The sequence below is a fragment of the Stegodyphus dumicola genome, chromosome 5 (genome assembly GCF_044657685.1).
Source record: "Stegodyphus dumicola isolate Sdum_Otavi_A_Nest chromosome 5, ASM4465768v1".
Taxonomy (NCBI): Eukaryota; Metazoa; Arthropoda; class Arachnida; order Araneae; family Eresidae; genus Stegodyphus; species Stegodyphus dumicola.
Window position 1 is genome coordinate 226,161,520 of NC_140772.1, and position 20,794 is coordinate 226,182,313.

At 31.7% G+C, this 20,794-nt stretch overlaps 1 protein-coding gene across 4 annotated transcripts in view; it reads left to right on the top strand.

Annotated features, from left to right (window-relative positions):
* LOC118204288 (uncharacterized) overlaps positions 1-20,794 on the top strand; it is a 148,087-nt gene that overhangs the window by 30,400 nt on the left and 96,893 nt on the right. For 3 of the 4 annotated variants that reach the window (XM_085817745.1, XM_085817743.1, XM_085817746.1), the window contains exons 7-11: positions 6,223-6,253; positions 7,276-7,364; positions 11,960-12,004; positions 14,821-14,851; positions 19,449-19,537. In XM_085817745.1, coding sequence (XP_085673871.1) covers positions 6,223-6,253; positions 7,276-7,364; positions 11,960-12,004; positions 14,821-14,851; positions 19,449-19,537 — 285 coding nt within the window. The remainder of the gene's footprint in view (positions 1-6,222; positions 6,254-7,275; positions 7,365-11,959; positions 12,005-14,820; positions 14,852-19,448; positions 19,538-20,794) is intronic. The other variant, XM_085817744.1, reaches the window with a different exon arrangement.

The following is a 20,794-nucleotide window of genomic DNA, read 5'->3' on the forward strand; positions in this document are numbered from 1 at the left end:
AAATCTGTTGTGTATTTAGTGTAATATATGGCCCTAGAAACATTGTTTTTATTAATTGCATTAATGCTGAAATATATCATTTACCTTAAAAGTGTAATTAAATTATCAAGATGCACTTTTATTGCTGTTCTTTGACGTTTGACAATTTATTATACAAATAGTTCATATTTAAATCTTATTTGAACATTATAGTTTTTAACAGAAATATTTTCTGACTTGAGGTGAGATAATCTTTTCCTTACAAAGCTGTTAAAAAAATGTCAAATCCCTTTCCACCCTAAATCGCATATCTTTGCTAGTAAGTTCAAAGTATTTTTCAAGGTCATAGGAATGGGACTGGATGATAGATTATATTCATGGTGAGATAATTCTTTTTAAATTATCCATGCTTCAAAGTTTTATAAGTTAATTAAATCTGAAAGATGTTTAAAGAATCTTCTGTGTTGCCATATGGAGTTTGGAAGTACCTAGTACTCTCTTGTGGTTTGCTTTGATAGGAAATCACTGTGAGTGACCCTTCTATTCTTGGATCTGAGTGCTTAAATAAGAGGTTTTGTGAATTACATGCTACAAGTTTTAAACTGTAAGAACTGCTACGACTAACCAAAACTTGTATCTAACAAAAATGGTTTCAGAGGAAAATTTTACTTGTAGCTGAAGGCATTACCTTGAGTTGTCTAGTGTCTCCTGTCCTCTGTGACATACACATGCATTTTCTGGAGTGCAGGACTTGAACAGCTTGAGTACATATCTTGAAGATTAGTCAATGTTTTAATTACAATTAGATATTCTTTATTGTGAGTACAATGTGGTGGGATATTTAGAAATGTTGTTTTCATAGAATCTTATAGTTTACTTATATTTATTTTAAAAAAAATTATTTCCGTTGGTGATCACTGGACATTTCTTTCCACATATTTTAATAAAACAAACAGAAACATACAGTTTTTATGTGAATTCTACCATTCTACTGCTTGGTGCAGTTTTGGCACCAACCTTTTATGCCTGAAACAGTTTTATAAACCTATAGTTATTCTTTGTACCTGCTAATGAAAATTTTTTAATTTTTTCACAAACATAACTGTTCACTGTTTTCTTTGGAAATGTAAATATCCTTCAGAAATAAATGTTGCTTTTCAGAAGTTATTATATGCCTTGTTGTACCTTATGTTTGCTTTATTTTGTTCCAAAATAATGTTTAAACTCTTTGAACATTTTAATAGCAAGCATTAACTTGTAAGGTCTCATTTATTTTATTTTAAAATTATAGCTGATTGAAATGGCAGTCGTTGATAGCGATATATTCCTACAGGCAATAAGCGTGATGATATATGGGCAACATAAGTAGTCTAATGTTGCTGTGCCAAGGGTTGTTAACAAAGAGCAAAGAGATCTGGGCATGTGGATGGCGCAACCGAAAGTGGAATGTGTCAAGATACCCTCTTCATATCTTGTGTCATCCAAGATTTACGACTATATTGAAGGCCTTTAAAATGGTTTCCACCTTCAAAATCTTACACATGACTGTGACTGAGTGTCAGATTCTGTGTTGCATTGTTTTTGCACCTGGCACACATTCTTGATTTTTTTAATAACATATGTGTTACTCAAAGGAAAACTAGGTGTCACTCTGATTACAGAGACCTTCGCACATTTTTTGGATGATTTTCATTATAATTGCAGAAATATTTTACCTAAAATTTTTGTTTTAAATGTTCTCTTTGAACGCCCTTATATTTCACTGCCTTTATAAACTGTAATGTCCAGCCTTTTGTAGTATTGGAAGCAGTATTTTGTTTTGTTGCTCTCGAACAGCTTTCCAAAGTCTTAAGGAGGTTATAAGTCGACGTCTGGACAACCCACTATTTAAAATTCCGAAAACAAAGGGGAAAAAAATAGGTAATATAGCAAAAGATTTAGTAGGAATATGAGCAGTGGGTATGACCTTGAAACCTGTTTCTTGTTCCACTTTTAATAGTATGTGGAGTTTCTCTTAACAATTTTCTCCACTTTCTTTATGTTTAATTTGCCGTTATATATATATAAAACAATCATAAATTCCTTAGAAAAACCTTTTTTAGATTCCTTGAACCATGTTTAAAAACTCTTTCTTCACTTTGATGATAATAAATGGATCTCTTTTTATTGCAGTCATTTAAGTACATGCTAGTTTCATCTATTATGACAAAAAATTTCCATTTTTGGCCAGGTAAATGTTTCTGATAAAGAATTCTGCTGCATGTTCTGCTTTCAGCAGTATGTTGTGGAGAAAGACATTGCACATTATTTTTTCCGCCTTTTTAAATTCAAATCAGCATTGTTCGCTTTGTTTACAGTTGACACTGAGCATTTTAATGATTTTGCGACTATCCTTAGATTTAGAAGATGTTCTTTTAACATTAAAGATATTACTTTTGCAACACTCGAAATATTCCATGTTTTCCTGGGATACATATTTGGAACAATTTTTCCACTTGAAACTAAATCTTGATCTTTTTCCAGGGTTCGCACGGTCCTTAAAAGTCCTTATATTTTTTTAATCGATTTTTGGTCCTTAAAAGTCCTTAATTTTGGCCAAAATCAGTAGAAGGTCCTTAATTTTAATCATCTGAAATTTCTCTCTGTTTTTACGACTGCTATTTTGAGTGTGAATTAGCATTTTGGAGGAATATTTTTGGCAATTCACTGACGTATAATGATTATCTTTTGAATGGGTTCATGGGTTATAATTTGTTTCCATTTCTAACATAAATGATGGGATACTCGAGTTTCTAAGCAAGAAGTGAAACATAAGCATTTCGAAATTCATTTTTTCTAATAAAGAGCTCATAAACAACTTTTCGCTTTTGTCGTTATGAATTCTTTTATTAAATGGTTCTAAATTTGACAACTTATCAACATTTTAAGATCAGTTTCTATAGAAAATTTTTAATGCCGAGATCTGAGAATTTTTCGGCGATTTTTTTAAAACATCATAACATTGATAAATTTCATTAAAATAATGGTAATATATTAGAATTATATTTAAAAAATAACATTAAAATAAAACATTTTTATTTTGCGTTCCTATATTATAAAGTTTCATTTTGGCAACTTATTATACAATATTTTAAATCTGAAAAATAAACAAGTTATATAGCTATAAAGCATAATTTACGAAACAGCTCTTAGTAAAAGCAAAATTAGCTATGTAATTAATTAAAATGTCTTCTTTTTAATTTTTTTCATAGTAAGCATTTTTCCCATGTAATTGTCTCAGATTATTCAAAATTCTCAGAATGTGTATCAGTTTTCTCTATAAAATAAATTTTACCCTTTTTCCTTCCCCCCCCTTTTTTTTTTCCAAAATATTTCTGCTTTTTGCTGTTACTGAATTGGTAGGGGTAATTTTTCTGTAGTAGTTTTGACATTGCAGCATGGAAAGTTTAGAAGGATTTGAAGCCAATATTTATAGACCCACGATACTAGAAGATTCGAGAAATATGTGACAAAATGAAAAATGTCTCCATGGCATCAACATGTAATGGATACATTTTACAGAAAGTTTGTGATGAATTTCTTACTTTTTGGAGAACGTCTGGAAGAACAATGGAAACATAATATTTGAATGTTTTACTTCTGATACCAGAATCTTTTTTCTTAACATGTTTATCTTCCCTTTATTTTCTCTACTTTTCACTAGACGAAAGTATGGAAAATATCAAAAATGCTTCTAATCTTGTCACTTGGGCAGACATTATAGAAAGATGTTTTTTTATTAGTAAAAAAATTGAAAACTTACAATTTAAAAGATTCATCTAATATGTCTAAATGCATCGTACACAGAGCTGGTGCTATGCATTTTCCCACCTGATGCAATCTCTGTGTATCTTAAATTCTGCTGCCTAGTGCCTATCTAAATTCTGCTTCCAATGCTTGCTCTAAATTCTAAAAGTTTGGCCATTTCTAGATTTTGTTGTTCTGTGTGTCACTAAATTCTAAAAATTCTGCCACACCTGCTCTGAAACCGGCCTTTACCATATATATTTCATATTTCTTCTGAATATTCATATTACTAAAATAAAATTAGCCTCTTTTTCTGTACATTCTAAATGCATTTAGTGTTTTTTAGAATAATAGAAATCCTTAATTAAATCCAAAAATTCTAAAATTAAAAGGAAACACGTTGAAAAAAGAAACCGAATACATAAAGAAAATTATTCTTCAAAGATATGTGCAGTTATTATTATGTAAATTACCCAATTTTTTATCATTTCAGCCTTTACTATAACTTCCCATTTCTGTTTCCTCATATAATAGAGTTACTGAGTCAGATTAAATTAAAATTAAATTGTATTATCTTTGACCACTAGTCCACATTTTTAGTTTGAATTTGACTGTTCTTGTTTAATTACGTCACCATGAGCTGTAATTGACTTTGTTAACATCAGAACATGCCTTTATGTTCTAAGTTCCTTGTCTGATATTGTAGTTACTTTCAGATACAGTGATAATTTTCTTCACGTCTATCGGGGGTGGGACTATTTAGCTTTAACTAGATGAAGTAAACCATCATAGGTACATTGTGGAGAGGTTCACAAGTTAGCAGATAAAGCACACAGAAACTAGCGAGAACATTGGTTTGCATAGAGACAAATTTCTAATTATTGTCAGAAAAGATCGATAATTAAAGAGGAGAAAATCGATATAAACTAGCCAAAATGTTTGAGAAGGCTTGTAGAGACATTAAGTATTTTTGAAAGCAGGAACGATAAAAAATTAACAATGTCTTCGCCGGGAATCGAACCGCGGACCTCTGGAATACCGCTACCAGTGTGCAAACTACTACACCACGAAGGGTCACCAAGAAGGTGGGAGAAATACCTTATATACTCCCCCTTTTAAACGGCGACTGGGATTTTTAGGGAATCCAATCGCCAAATCCTTTGTGTGGAGAACCCATCGAGTAACCATCACCCATCAAATAACCATCAACACCATCAAGTAAAACTTATTCTTTGCATCTACTGAGACTTATATATAAAACAACTTATCTCCTCTGGCGCTTCAATGGCTTATTGGAACCTTAAAGTACGTATATTAACTGGGTTACAACCCCTAGAACTCTACATAAAGCTATGAAATTAACTGCATTAAGCAGAGCTTGACTAACTTTTCAACAGTTACCAATTGTGCCTACATCAGGCCTTTCAGGTTTGTTCCAATCAGCGGGTCTCTCTATAGACAACATTCGTTCTTTTGTTATGAATCATGCTGATTATGATCTCACTTCTCATTTTAACCTATGCCGTTTGACATAAAATCTCCCTACTATTTGCTAAACCTCTATACTGACCAAGTATGTGACAAAATGAGAAATTTAAAAAAAAAAAGCATAAAGCTAACCTTTAGTAAAACGTAAATGTCACTTACCTTCTTTTAAATATCTCCAACTATTATAAGTGTAAAATATTTAATGCTATTTGATAAACTGCATGAAATTTATTTTATTCTCAAACCTACTCCTCTAACTAGATGTGAATAATGTTGTTCAGAAAGAACACAAACATTGCCTTCTATTCAGTGCTTCTTTAAAAGTTACATTTTGAATTAGAATGGAAGTGTCAAGTAGCAGACTAGTTTACACTTTCAAAAATATAGTTTCAGTAAAAAAAAAAAAAAGCAGTTTTTTTTTTTTTTTTTTTTTTTTTTTTTTTTTTTGTAACAGGAAAGCAAAATCATCTAAAAAGTGTGTGAAAAAAAATTTATTTGAATTTTTTTAGTATGCTGTAAAGCATTCTCTTGGCGAGCAGTAACAGAACTAAAAATATCAAGATAAGTAGGTAATTTCAGTCACACACGGTGTACATTTTTATTCCAGTTGTAAATATAAAATTTCCAGTCACATGATGTTTAATTGTTTTTGTATTTTAAATATCAAACAAGTGTTAATCTTATTTTGGGCACTCTTTTTTTTTTTTTTTAATTCCGTAGGAGTAAGCTTCCGTAGGAGTAAGCTATTCTGAATGAATGAGTTTTGTTGTGTCTGCATAACATTTGCAAAATATGCAGTTTCTTCTAGAATTTTATATTTTACATAAAATTCCTATCTACGTTTCTAGATTTCTGTGTTATGGATGCTTGTTTTGTATATAATTATATTCTTTCATGTACTGCCTAATAATGATTAAAATAGAAATTTTTTTTAATGTTCTTAAGTTATTTTACTCTATTTTATAATAGGCAGAAAAAACTTCTGTCCAAGAAGATACTTGTAAGTATTCATATTTTTTACGCTTTTTTTTAATCATATTCTGGATTAATTGTAAAGGCATCCTTTTTTTATATACTTTTGAAATCATATACAAGTTTTTTGTAGGATGGTGCGGCATTGTATGTGATGCTGTAATTTAACTTATACGATTGTTTCACAGGCCAGCAGCGGCCGAGCGGTAAAGTCGCTAAACACTGGTAGTTTGGTCCGAGGTTCGAATCCCGCGAACAGGCTGCTGCATGGCCGTTTTCGTGTGTAACGTGTATACGAGCCAGTTCCCCTTAAAAAGTCCTCCACGAAGGCATCCCTCCCCTTAGACAGGTAGCCCTAGTGTGTTTTGCCATAATTAAATAAACCAAACCTGTCTATATATAGACAGCTGCTATATAACAGTTTTAGTCTCTTTTCTCGAAGTTTCTGTGAGCCTGTTTTGCTTTTTCTTTTATCCATTCTACATACCTAAAATGTAATGTAAAATATTCATTCAACTGTAATATTTTTTGTTCTCAACTTAAATTATTCAGTCATGCAATAAAATTCCCTTTTTTTTTAGTTGCATTTATAATGCAATATTTTCAGTTTCATGATTAAACTAAAAAATGACTCTACTGTATTTTCATAAATGTACTTTATGACCATCGACTGTAAACTCTACTTTACCCCTACCCTACAGCCTACAGCTATCGTATCTGGTGTGAGTTTGAGTGCGATATGCTGTCTGCACTGTGCCCGGCCGCCGACCACTGGCCACATCTAGTATAAAACTGATTAACTAACTAACGAAATTCAGTAGATTGCTGTCACATACAGAAAAAAGTATTGAGAATTCTAAAAAAATTAATTTTGGTTTGTGTACAATTTCAGTTTTTATTTATTTATTTAATAAATGATGTGCCTTTCCTAAAAACACATTTCTGTGTTTGGTTCCGTATTAATTATATGTTGAAAGTGCATTTCTGTTAATCATGAACAGTGTATAGAGAAAAGTTTCATTCCTTTCTTTTTTTTAAAAAAAAAAAAAGTGTATGCGGAGCAAAAAGAGAGAGCAACCAGAGCAAAAAAAGAGGTCCACCCGAACCAGTCCACCAGAAGCAGAAAACCAAAGAACGAGGTAATTTTTTTTTTTCCTGTAGTATTTCTCTAAACCAGGGGTTCTCAACCGGTGATATGCATTTCTAAAAGTCAGTGGTGTGCGTACCACTGCTGGTATGCAAGAGAAAAGTGGGTAGTCTGCTAAGAAGCAATTTTAACTAATAAATTAAAAAATGAATAGTTTTTGTTCAAAGTCAATAGCCACTTATAGACTTTCGCAAGATCCGAACGATCTGTTTGCATGGCAGTTTTCGTAGTTTTTCCATGTTGTACGTTTCACAAATATTCTTTTAGTGGTTGACATAACAAAACTTACCATAAATGACGTTTCTGAAAGGCGTGATAGAAATGGATGCTGTATTTAATAGGAAATAAAAATAAGTTCCTGTAAAAAAGAAAAAAAAAACTATCTCTTTAATTTGCTAAAACTAAATGAAATAAGACAAGACATATAGAAATTGATTTCTCTTAAAAAGGCTCAAATTTGCCACTAAAGTTTAGAATTAAAAATTAATTAAATTTTGATAATTAAAATGGTAACCAATTTTTAATCTAATATTTTTATGTGTGTATATTTAATACAATTAGCCAAAAGGTTGGGCAAATGACAAAATATTTTTTAGCCCAAAGGGCGTTAACCCAAATGGGCTATTAATTTCAAGAAGGCATTTCACGTTGATTCACTTTTGAAAGTGTTGCCACCAAATATTATTGCCATGCATTATATATTTAAAGGAACTAAATAATAAAGAATCTATAATTGCATGAATGTTTCTTGCAAAGTGATAAAACAACGGTACCTAGAACCATCAAATTTTGAATATGGTAGTCTTCCAACCGAACATGGCCACCTGAACGCCCATATTTAGAATTTCGAATTTGTTTAATGATCTATTTTGCAAATCTTTAACGAATTTTTAATTAGCAAACTCCACGATTTCAAAGTGAGCCATGTACGGACATTATTATCTCCAACTCGCAACACTGTGCATCGGAAATTCTAAAGGTATGTTGTTTTGCTGTTTTTAAATATTTTGTAATATTGCTGTTCAGTTGAATTTTATGTATTTAAGTGCGAGGGGTATGATATTTAATAAGTAAAGGTAACACTCGAAACATTTAAAAAAACATCCTTTTGGGAATAATATAAAACCTGAAAGGATTCAGTTTCTTTCTTTCTTTTTAGCCTAAAGGCCAGAAGCTCTATTAACTTCATTTTTGGGCATTTTACGTTGAAATCTTAAATGTCCGTTTCACTTTTCAAATTGTTGCAACCATAAAGAAATTAAGTAATGAAGAATCTGCATGAATATATGTATTTTTCTCGCATTGTGATAAAACAACGGTACCTAGAGCGATGAAATGTTGATTGACGTAATCCTCCACTGAATATGGGCAACTGTAAGTCCTAATTTTGAATTTGTTTTATTATCGATTTCATATTTTGTAACGCTTTAACGAATTTTTTATAGAAGAACGTAATGATTTCAAAGAGAGCAACGGCAAAACTGTACGGGGGAAAAAAAGAACTATCTCTTTATTTCCAGCACAGGAGACTGAGTATCGGAAATTCTAAAGATATGCTCATCCGATATTGCTGTTGAACTGAATTTTATGTTTTAAGTGCAAAGGACATATTTCATAAATAAAGGTCGTACACAAAACATTTAAAAAAAATGCCTCTTTTGGCATTGGTAAAATCTGAAAGCCTTCAGATTTTATTTTATTATTATTATTATTATTATTATATTTCTATTTAGTAATTGAAAAGTAATCATGGTAAAATATAGTGGTGGTACTAAGGGTTTTCAGTTTTTGTTTAGGTAGTACACGTTGGTCAAAAGGTTGAGAACCCCTGCTCTAAAGCATATGTCTAAAAAATTCATGAGTTTTTTACTTATTTTTATTTTAAGCATTCAAAATATATTTTAATCATTATAGCCGTATTTTTAACAATGGGAAACTTTGCAGTAGCAAATTTTTCACAATTTTTTTTAGGAAATTTCTAACAGGTATATTATTCATTTTAAAGCATGGAGATTAAGACTTAATTGTTTCTATTTTTATAAAACAGGAATATCAGTAGTTCTTCAAAACCTTAATGCTAACTGAGCAATTTCTGTTTTCAAATTTTAAAGAAAATTTAAGTTACAGTTTACATGATTTTAAGTATATGCTTTGGCTTCAACTCGCACTCGCAGTCAGATGGTGGTTATATATAGAGTTGTGTATTGTCATTTGTGTATTGGATGGAATTTTCAACAATATTTCATTTTTTCTACAAATATCTCTCTGAGTGACCAGAAATGTAGAGTTATAATTGTAAATGTTGTTTAGAAACCTGAAGCAACATTAATGGGAATTTCTACTAATCTATGTGTTTTCAGTTAAAATGCTAAATATAACCTTTGTTCTGTAGAATCCATACAGCTTCTCATTTTATCCAAAATAAGTGCATTTCAACGGAATGGTAAAACGTAGTAAGCAATATATATGGATCTTTCCCAAAAAAGTATTTTTCCACAATATTATTTTGGATATGTGCACATGAAGGTTTCTCACATTATAAAAATTTCTATATATTTAGCTATATTTCACATAAGACACTTCAACACATTTTACTATGTACTGTTGACTACAGAAAGATTGCTCTCAAGAATTTTCATCATGCCTTCATCTTTATACAAAAATGTTTGGATTGCAGTTAGATTTTTTTATTGTGAGTTCAATGTGGTAAGAGATTTAAAAAATAATTGCTTTTATAGAATCTCGTAGTTTACTTACATTTATGGGGAAAAAAATGAGTTTTTTTTAGTTTTGTGATTAAGACACGTTTTGCATTCCATTCTTTTAGAAAAAGAAAAATCAGTTTTGGAACCTGAGAATACATATGTGTGATTTTATGATCTGTGGACAGTTACCATCCTGACATCAAAATGCTTTTTTTAAATGAAAATAATAATAATAATAATAATAATCATTTTGAAATTTCTTTTATATTTGAGCAATATCTCAATATAGAAACATACAGACAAATAACATATAGGATATAAATCCTTTGTATGGTACCTGAAATTTTAGAAGTATTTCAGAAGTGATAAATGTTTGATTGTCAGTTCCATATATTTCATAATTCTGAGGTTTTATGTGTGGCTAAGTTCTTCATAATCTAGTATAGGATAACATAGCAATAAGGGAACATAAAATAATAGTCTAAGGACCTTCTCTAAAGATGTGTAAATATATCTATCCAAAAGTTTTTATATCACGTCATGGAAATACCTTTCATTGTTGTAAATCAGCCAGCAGCCTGGAAAGTTGGTTAACTTTGTTCCATGTCTTAATGGAACACACCTGAGATTTTAATTATTAGTTAGTAATGATTGGCAAAGTGGATCGTTAGTGTGTACTGTTTATATTTATTTTAACTAACATTTATTTTAAGTTCTCTTTCCTGTCTGGCCTTTACTTTTCCCTAGAATTGCCAATGCTAGAGTATGTAAATTGTAGTAGAGCGCACAGTATATTTAAATTTAGCGGAAGTAAGTTGAGTTTAAATAGAAGGGAATCGAGATTGTAGGTGTGCTTCTTCAATCGCGAACGTGCATGTTGCTCGGTAGAAATTTAGAACCACGCATGTCGGCCTGTGTGCCTCTCTCGGCAGATTTTGCTAAATCTCTCAACTGCTTAATCAGTAAGCTCGCTACATCTCAGCGGTAATTTAGAACAGGGTTAGGTTAGTTTAAGATCTCAGAGCCTTGTGGATAGTGATCTCGCTATTTATTCATCCAGTTATTATTTTTCAGTTCTACGTTCTGTTTCAGTTAAACTGCCATTTCGGCAGAGTTTGTGAGCGTCAAGTGGACGCATCTGTTATTTTAAAAGTTGAATAAAAAGGGCTTTAAACCCTTCTTATGTTTCGGTGTAAATTCACACTTATTAGCAGTCACTACCACAGTTTGCTGACAAGTTGGGGCCTCTCGATATCGCAAGTGGAACTGCTTTTCTTGTCCTTTGCTGTAATGCCTAAACATTCGAATGATTCAACATGAAAGACGTGAATGATATTTTTCTTGATTATTTTCTGTTAATAAAAAGATTTTGTAGGTCTTTTGTTGTAACACCTTAGTGAAACTTTTTATTGCTATACTGATCTCAATAGATATATGTCTGGTACCTCTTACATTGAATTTGCATGTTATTAACCGCAATGTTTTTGAATTTTAAGCATGCAGAATTCTTGATGTGTAATACTGTTTGAATGCTTGAAGGAGCTATTGTGTGACATCAGGAAATACAGAGTGATATTAGGTCATTTCAAGACAGTATTAAAAGCAATGTCCCATTCATCAGACTCCAGTTTTCAATTTCTTTTGAAAATCTGACTGACAGCTCACAATGACTACTTATAATGGTGTTGAAAAAAGCTCAAAAATTCCCATCTACAAACTCATATTTTTTTCATAATTTATAGTTTTTACTTAATATCAATACCTCATAAAAACTGGCATACACCTAGCTCAAGCTTTTTTATGTCTGAGTAAAAATGTAAGAAATATTTGTAATGTGTGCACTAGATATTCAGTTTCTAAAATATTTATATTACTTTTACAGCACTCAGCATCAAGCGCGAGCTCATCTCCTCCTCCTCCCCTCCTCGTAAGTTTTGTGCATCTTTATGTATGTTATAAGGTTTTGCAGGAAAAAAATATCTTAATATTTTTTAAATTGAAAAATATCAAAATTTAAACTAATAAAATTTAAATCCATAAATTATATTTAAGGATATATTTATTATCTCTAAAATTACAAAGATTGAACTAATTTCAATGTAAAAAAATATTTTCTTCAGAGAACTGCTAGGCTTAGTACACGAATGGTAGCACATTTGCTACCATGATTTTAAAAATATATTTTAGCATTAAAAACGATAATTTTATAAAATTTATTTTATACTGTGTGATACACTCACTCTTTTACTTTATATAAATAGTAATTATTAACTGTTTTAGTTTTAAAATATTTGTAAAATAAACAGACAACTTACGTCTGAAAAGGTGCTTGCATTGTTTGCTGCATCCATGCTTCTTCTCATTTTTTTCCTTTAAGCTGGTGCCGCTATCTATGCCTAAAATTTGCTAATAATACATGAGAAAGGTTCAGTCTATAAATTTATGACATAAAAATTATATTTCATGGCGTTCCTGGTATAAAAACGTGGCATTTAATATATGGTAGCAAATATGCTACCATATAAAAGGGTTAAAGAGAAGAAAATCGATATAAACTAGCCAAAATGTTTGAGAAGGCTTGTAGAGACATTAAGTATTTTTGAAAGCAGGAACGATAAAAAATTAACAACGTCTTCGCCGGGAATCGAACCGCGGACCTCTGAAATACTGCTACCAGTGTGCAAACTACTACATCACGAAGGGTCACCAAGAAGGTGGGAGAAATACCTTATATACTCCCCCTTTTAAAGGGCGACTGGGGTTTTTAGGGAATCCAATCGCCAAATCCTTTGTGTGGAGAACCCATCGAGTAACCATCACCCATCAAATAACCATCAACACCATCAAGTAAAACTTATTCTTTGCATCTACTGAGACTTATATATAAAACAACTTATCTCCTCTGGCGCTTCAATGGCTTATTGGAGCCTTAAAGTACGTATATTAACTGGGTTACAACCCCTAGAACTCTACATAAAGCTATGAAATTAACTGCATTAAGCAGAGCTTGACTGACTTTTCACACTTACCAATTGTGTCTACATCAGGCCTTTCAGGTTTGTTCCAATCAGCAGGTCTCTCTATAGACAACATTCAGTCTTTTGTTATGAATCATGCTGATTATGATCTCACCTCTCATTTTAACCTATGCCGTTTGACATAAAATCTCCCTACTATTTGCTAAACCTCTATACTGACCAAGTATGTGACAAAATGAGAAATTTAAAAAAAAAGCATAAAGCTAACTTTTAGTAAAACGTAAATGTCACTTATCTTCTTTTAAATATGTCCAACTATTATAAGTGTAAAATATTTAATGCTATTTGATAAACTGCATGAAATTTATTTTATTCTCAAACCTATTAATAATTATGTTAGTTAATTCTAGTAATAATGCATACTACTTAGGGATCTATTTTATTTTTAGGATGGTATTACAAAAGTGAAATTGGGGCATAGAATAATATTTTTAATTGAATTTATTCAGTTTCCATTTGCTCATAGGTCCTTAATTTTTTTCATTAATGGTCCTTAAAAGTACTTAAATTTCGTGTGCAGAAATGTGTACCAACCCTGTTTTCCCTTTGTTGTTGAGAACAGTACTTATTGTAGATTTAGATATCAGAAACCCATGGCTTTCATAATAATTTTTAATAACTAGATAGGAATAATGTTCTTCAAAAAAAAAAAAAAAGCCCTCCATTCATTGCTTCTTTAATAACCTACATTTTGCATGAAAACAAAAGTGCCTACTAGCAGACACTAGTTTGTACTTTCTGAAATATAGTTGCAGTTAAAAAAAAAAAAAAAATCCAAGCAGTGTTTTTCTATTTTTTAATGTATATAGTCCATAAATAAAAATAAAAACTCAGGTTGTCCTTAATTTTTTTTCATTGCATTTTAATTTCATTTCAAATTCAAACTGTCCTACAAAAATTTGAGTCGGTTTCGACCTGTTTTGAGCGACTCTAGCTCCGACTCCTTTTCCCCAAAAATCTGCCCGACTCCACAGCCCTGTCAAAAACCCATGGCTTTCACAACATTTTTTAATAACTAGATGTGAATAATGTTGTTCAGAAAGAACACAAACATTGCTTTCTATTCAGTGCTTCTTTAAAAGTTACATTTTGAATTAGAATGGAAGTGTCAAGTAGCAGACTAGTTTACACTTTCAAAAATATAGTTTCAGTAAAAAAAAAAAAAGCAGTTTTTTTTTTTTTTTTTTTTGTAACAGGAAAGCAAAATCATCTAAAAAGTGTGTGAAAAAAAATTTATTTGAATTTTTTTAGTATGCTGTAAAGCATTCTCTTGGCGAGCAGTAACAGAACTAAAAATATCAAGATAAGTAGGTAATTTCAGTCACACACGGTGTACATTTTTATTCCAGTTGTAAATATAAAATTTCCAGTCACATAATGTTTAATTGTTTTTGTATTTTGAATATCAAACAAGTGTTAATCTTATTTTAGGCACTCTTTTTTTTTTTTTTTTTTTTTTTAATTCCGTAGGAGTAAGCTTTATTGTGAATGAATGAGTGTTGTTGTGTCTGCATAACATTTGCAAAATATGCAGTTTCTTCTAGAATTATATATTTTACATAAAATTCCTATCTACGTTTCTAGATTTCTGTGTTATGGATGCTTGTTTTGTATATAATTATATTCTTTCATGTACTGCCTAATAATGATTAAAATAGAAATTTTTTTTAATGTTCTTAAATTATTTTACTCTATTTTATAATAGGCAGAAGAAACTTCTGTCCAAGAAAATACTTGTAAGTATTCATATTTTTTAGGTTTTTTTTTAATCATATTCTGGATTAATTGTAAAGGCATCCTTTTCTTATATACTTTTGAAATCATATACAAGTTTTTTGTAGGATGATGCGGCATTGTATGTGATGCTGTAATTTAACTTATACGATTGTTTCACAGGCCAGCAGCGGCCGAGCGGTAAATTCGCTGAACACTGGTAGTTTGGTCCGAGGTTCGAATACCGCGAACGGGCTGCTGCATGGCCATTTTCGTGGTTTCGTGTGTAACGTGTATACGAGCCAGTTCCCCTTAAAAAGTCCTCCACGAAGGCACCCCTCCCCTTAGGCAGGTAGCCCTAGTGTGTTTTGCCATAATTAAATAAACCAAACCTGTCTATATATAGACAGCTGCTATATAACAGTTTTAGTCTCTTTTCTCGAAGTTTATGTGAGCCTGTTTTGCTTTTTCTTTTATCCATTCTACATACCTAAAATGTAATGTAAAATACTAATTCAGAAGTCAAACAACAAAAATCAGCGTTAATTTACAAAATTTTCACAGGACTAGTTTCGTTGGTTTTACCGAACCATCATCTTCAGCTGCAAAACCGCAAATGAACAAGATAGGAAATAATGTTTAGATAAGATAAGAAAGCCTGGACAAGAATGAGCAAGTGGCGCCATCTGTTGGCGAAACCAGAACTAAAACATAATTTCTCTAAAAGCCGAAGGCAAATTTGGATTGGAATTAGGATCGTTAACTAGAACAGAAAGATTTTTATGAATGTGAAATGCCTCTAGAAAATCCAGTTCTCCAATGGAAGATGTTTTTTGAATAATTTTGGCAGCAGAAAAATTGAAAGTGTGATTTTCGGACCAACAATGTTGAGCAACAGAAGACTTCTGTGTTTCCTTTTTTCTAACATATGCCTCATGTTCCTTGATGCGAAATTTTAAGGATATCTTAGTTTGGCCAATGTAAATTAAACCGCACTGGCAAGGAATCCTATAAATACCCCAGGGATTCATATCCGGAATGGGGTCCTTGAGTATAGAAGTTGGAATTTTATTGATGGGAGAGTAAACAAACCGAAAGTTAAATTTCTGCAAAATATGTGCAACTTTATAGCTAATTGATGGAAAGAAGGGAATGACAACAGAATTTTTATAATCTCCTAAAATAAGAGTGTGGCTTTTAGTGTGTTGAGATGAGAATTTTTTAACTGCTTGATTAATAATGTTGGGTGAAAAGCCATGTCAATAGCTATTGCTTTTAAATAATTTAGTTCTTCATCAAGGGCTAGTTTGGAGGAGCAAACTTGAAGAGCACGGAAAACATAGGAATAAAATGAAGCTAACTTTTGTTTAGTCGGATGACATGATTTAAAGTGTGGTGGAAGGCAAACCGATGAAGGTTTACGGTAAACTGTAGTACTGAAGTTGGATGTGTTACATGTGACCAGAATGTCGAGAAACGAAAGAGAATTGCAAGTCTCAAGTTCAAAAGTGAACTGAATAGCAGGATCAATAGAATTCATTGTTGAAAGAACTTTATTTAAATCATCTTTATTACCTTCAAACAGGGTAAAAGTATCGTCTACGTAGCGTAACCATGCCGGGAAGTTTAAAGTTTCAAACAATTTTGATTCATAATAATGCATGTAGATATCAGCCAGGATGGAACTGAGGGGGCTTCCCATGGCTAATCCCTCAGTTTGCTTGTAATATTTATTTTGGAAAACAAAATGTGTTTGTTTCAAACAGAGTTGAGTGAGAGAAATTAGCTCATCAATTTCGATGCAAGAGAAATGAAATTCGCGAAGTCTGGTTTCTAGATATCTTAATGCACCCTCCACTGGGACATTGGTGAATAATGATTTTACATCAAAAGAAACCATGAGTAAGTTACGAGGAGAAATGTTTTTAACCTTTTTTACAAACTCTATTGAATTTTTTATGGTGTAAATGTTATTGTCTAATAGAGTCGAAAATCTAGAAACTAAATATTTAGCTAATGGTTACGAGGCAGTACCTAAATTTGATACAATAGGGCGGAAAGGAATACCACTTTTATGAATTTTGGGAAGAGCATATAATCTGGCACAATTCGCAACAGATGGGATAAGCGAATGTTTTAAGTTGCTTGAAATGATTTGCGAAGATTTGATCGCAGTTTTTATTTTGGATAAGTCCGAAGGTGAAGGATCTTTAGGGATCGGATTATATGGTCCTTCGTTTAAGAGTTTAGTGACACCATCGATGTAAGTGTTCTTATCCATGACGACTATCTGGCCACCTTTGTCGGCCTTTGAAATGACAATATCCGGGTTAGAATGAATCTCGCGCATTGTAGCTCTTTCTCTCGCAGTTAGATTTTGTTTCAAAGGTTTATTATTGAATTTCACATTATGAGCGATAAGATGCCTAATCATTTCTTTCTGTGAATCTGAAACTTTACTGAACTTGAAAGCTTTTTCAATAGGAGCCAAAATCTTTGGAATCGAGGGTTTACAGGTTTGTGAGAAGTTAAAATTATATTTTAGAATTCTCTCTTGTTCTTCTGAAAGACTAACATTAGAAATATTAACTGTTGGCTTGATGTTTACAATGGGAAGATTTTTTGAACTACTTGAACTGGAAGACTGTAAAAGAAGTTTTTCGAATTTAACTGCAAGGGTGTTTTTATGACGGCTAACTGCATTCTCCGTTCTAGACCAAGACTTTTGTTCAAGGGCAGTGAATTTTGGATACGTTTTAGCGAGTTCCAGATGAAGCTTATAGAGTTCATGTTCAATTTTGGACAATTGTTGACGTGTGACGTGTATCCCTTATCACGGACCGAAGTAAGGCAAGTTTGCGATTTAACAGAATTCTTGAAACGCGACTCGAAGGTTTTTGATTAGATTTGATTTGAATAAAATTGGGGATCAATTTTTTACATTTACATTTAAGTAAAAAGTCAAGATGATTCAGGAATTTTTGCCGTTTCAGGCGTAATTTAGTGAAACGATTAACGGATGAAGGCATGATAAACAATGCAGAAAATCAAACTAAATTAACTGAGCAATAATAAAGTACACACAAAATAGCAGAAAAATCCCTCACTGAAATGAATAGAAAACAAAATGTTTGTAAGCAAAATGCATGAAATCAGACAAGCAAAGCACAATATCCAAATGTACAAAACATAAACATAACTTGAAAATTGCAAAAATGTACTCATTGAAACTCCTACAATCACAAAATGGCGGCCACACCACGTGCAAAAAAGAAAGCAAAATGGGCTTTTCACCCAACATTATTAATCAAGCAGTTAAAAAATTCTCATCTCAACACACTAAAAGCCACACTCTTATTTTAGGAGATTATAAAAATTCTGTTGTCATTCCCTTCTTTCCATCAATTAGCTATAAAGTTGCACATATTTTGCAGAAATTTAACTTTCGGGTTGTTTACTCTCCCATCAATAAAATTCCAACTTCTATACTCAAGGACCCCATTCCGGATATGAATTCCTGGGGTATTTATAGGATTCCTTGCCAGTGCGGTTTAATTTACATTGGCCAAACTAAGAGAGCCTTAAAATTTCGCGTCAAAGAACATGAGGCATATGTTAGAAAAAAGGAAACACAGAAGTCTTCTGTTGCTCAACATTGTTGGTCCGAAAATCACACTTTCAATTTTTCTGCTGCCAAAATTATTCAAAAAACATCTTCCATTGGAGAACTGGATTTTCTAGAGGCATTTCACATTCATAAAAATCTTTCTGTTCTAGTTAACGATCCTAATTCCAATCCAAATTTGCCTTCGGCTTTAGAGAAATTATGTTTTAGTTCTGGTTTCGGCAACAGATGGCGCCACTTGCTTATTCTTGTCCAGGCTTTCTTATCTTATCTAAACATTTTTTCCTATCTTGTTCATTTGCGGTTTTGCAGCTGAAGATGATGGTTCAGTAAAACCATCGAAACTAGTCCTGTGAAAATTTTGTAAATTAACGCTGATTTTTGTTGTTTGACTTCTGAATTAGTATTTATTCGGCGTGTTATTGTGTCTTAATTAATGTAAAATATTCGTTCAACTGTAATATTTTTTGTTCTCAACTTAAATTATTCAGTCATGCAATAAAATTCCCTTTTTTTTTAGTTGCATTTATAATGCAATATTTTCAGTTTCATGATTAAACTAAAAAATGACTCTACTGTATTTTCATAAATGTACTTTATGACCGTCGACTGCAGGCTCTACTTTACCCCTACACTACAGCCTACAGCTCTCGTATCTGGTGTGAGATTGAGTGCGATATACTATCTGCACTGTGCCCGGCCGCCGACCACTGGCCACATCTAGTATAAAACTGATTAACTAACTAACGAAATTCAGTAGATTGCTGGTACATACAGAAAAAAGTATTGAGAATTTGAAAAAAATTTATTTTGGTTTGTGTACAATTTCAGTTTTTATTTATTTATTTAATAAATGATGTGCCTTTCCTAAAAATACATTTCTGTGTTTGGTTCCGTATTAATTATATGTTGAAAGTGCATTTCTGTTAATCATGAACAGTGTATACAGAAAAGTTTGATTCCTTTCTTTTTTTTAAAAAAAAAAAAAAAAAAAGTGTATGCTGAGCAAAAAGAGAGAGCAACCAGAGCAAAAAAAGAGGTCCACCCGAACCAGTCCACCAGAAGCAGAAAACCAAAGAATGAGGTAATTTTTTTTTTTTTTTTTTTTTCCTGTAGTATTTCTCTAAACAAGGGGTTCTCAACCAGTGATATGCATTTCTAAAAGCCAGTGGTGTGCGTACCACTGCTGGTATGCAAGAGAAAAGTGGGTAGTCTGCTAAGAAGTAATTTTAACTAATAAATTAAAAAATGAATAGTTTTTGTTCAAAGTCAATAGCCACTTATAGACATTCGCAAGATCCGAACGATCTGTTTGCATGGCAGTTTTCATAGTTTTTCCATGTTGTACGTTTCACAAATATTCTTTTAGTGGTTGACATAACAAAACTTACCATAAATGACGTTTCTAAAAGGCGTGATAGAAATGGATGCTCTATTTAATAGGAAATAAAAATAAGTTCCTGTAAAAAAGAAAAAAAAGTATCTCTTTAATTTGCTAAAACTAAGTGAAATAAGACAAGACATATAGAAATTGATTTCTCTTAAAAAGGCTCAAATTTGCCACTAAAGTTTAGAATTAAAAATTAATTAAATTTTGATAATTAAAATGGTAACCAATTTTTAATATAATATTTTAATGTGTGTATATTTAATACAATTAGCCAAAAGGTTGGGCAAATGACAAAATATTTTTTAGCCCAAAGGGCGTTAACCCAAATGGGCTATTAATTTCAAGAAGGCATTTCACGTTGATTCACTTTTGAAAGTGTTGCCACCAAATATTATTGCCATGCATTATATATTTAAAGGAACTAAATAATAAAGTATCTATGATTGCATGAATGTTTCTTGCAAGGTGATAAAACAACGGTACCTAGAACCATCAAATTTTGAATATGGTAGTCTTCCAACCAAACATGGCCACCTGAATGCCCATATTTAGAATTTTGAATTTGTTTAATGATCTACATTGCAAATCTTTAACGAATTTTTAATTAGCAAACTCCACGATTTCAAAGCGAGCCATGTACGGACATTATTATCTCCAACTCGCGACACTGTGCATCGGAAATTCTAAAGGTATGTTGTTTTGCTGTTTTTAAATATTTTGTAATATTGCTGTTCAGTTGAATTTCATGTATTTAAGTGCGAGGGGTATGATATTTAATAAGTAAAGGTAACACTCGAAACATTTAAAAAAACATCCTTTTGGGAATAATATAAAATCTGAAAGGATTCAGTTTCTTTCTTTCTTTTTAGCCTAAAGGCCAGAAGCTCTATTAACTTCATTTTTGGGCATTTTACGTTGAAATCTTAAATGTCCGTTTCACTTTTCAAATTG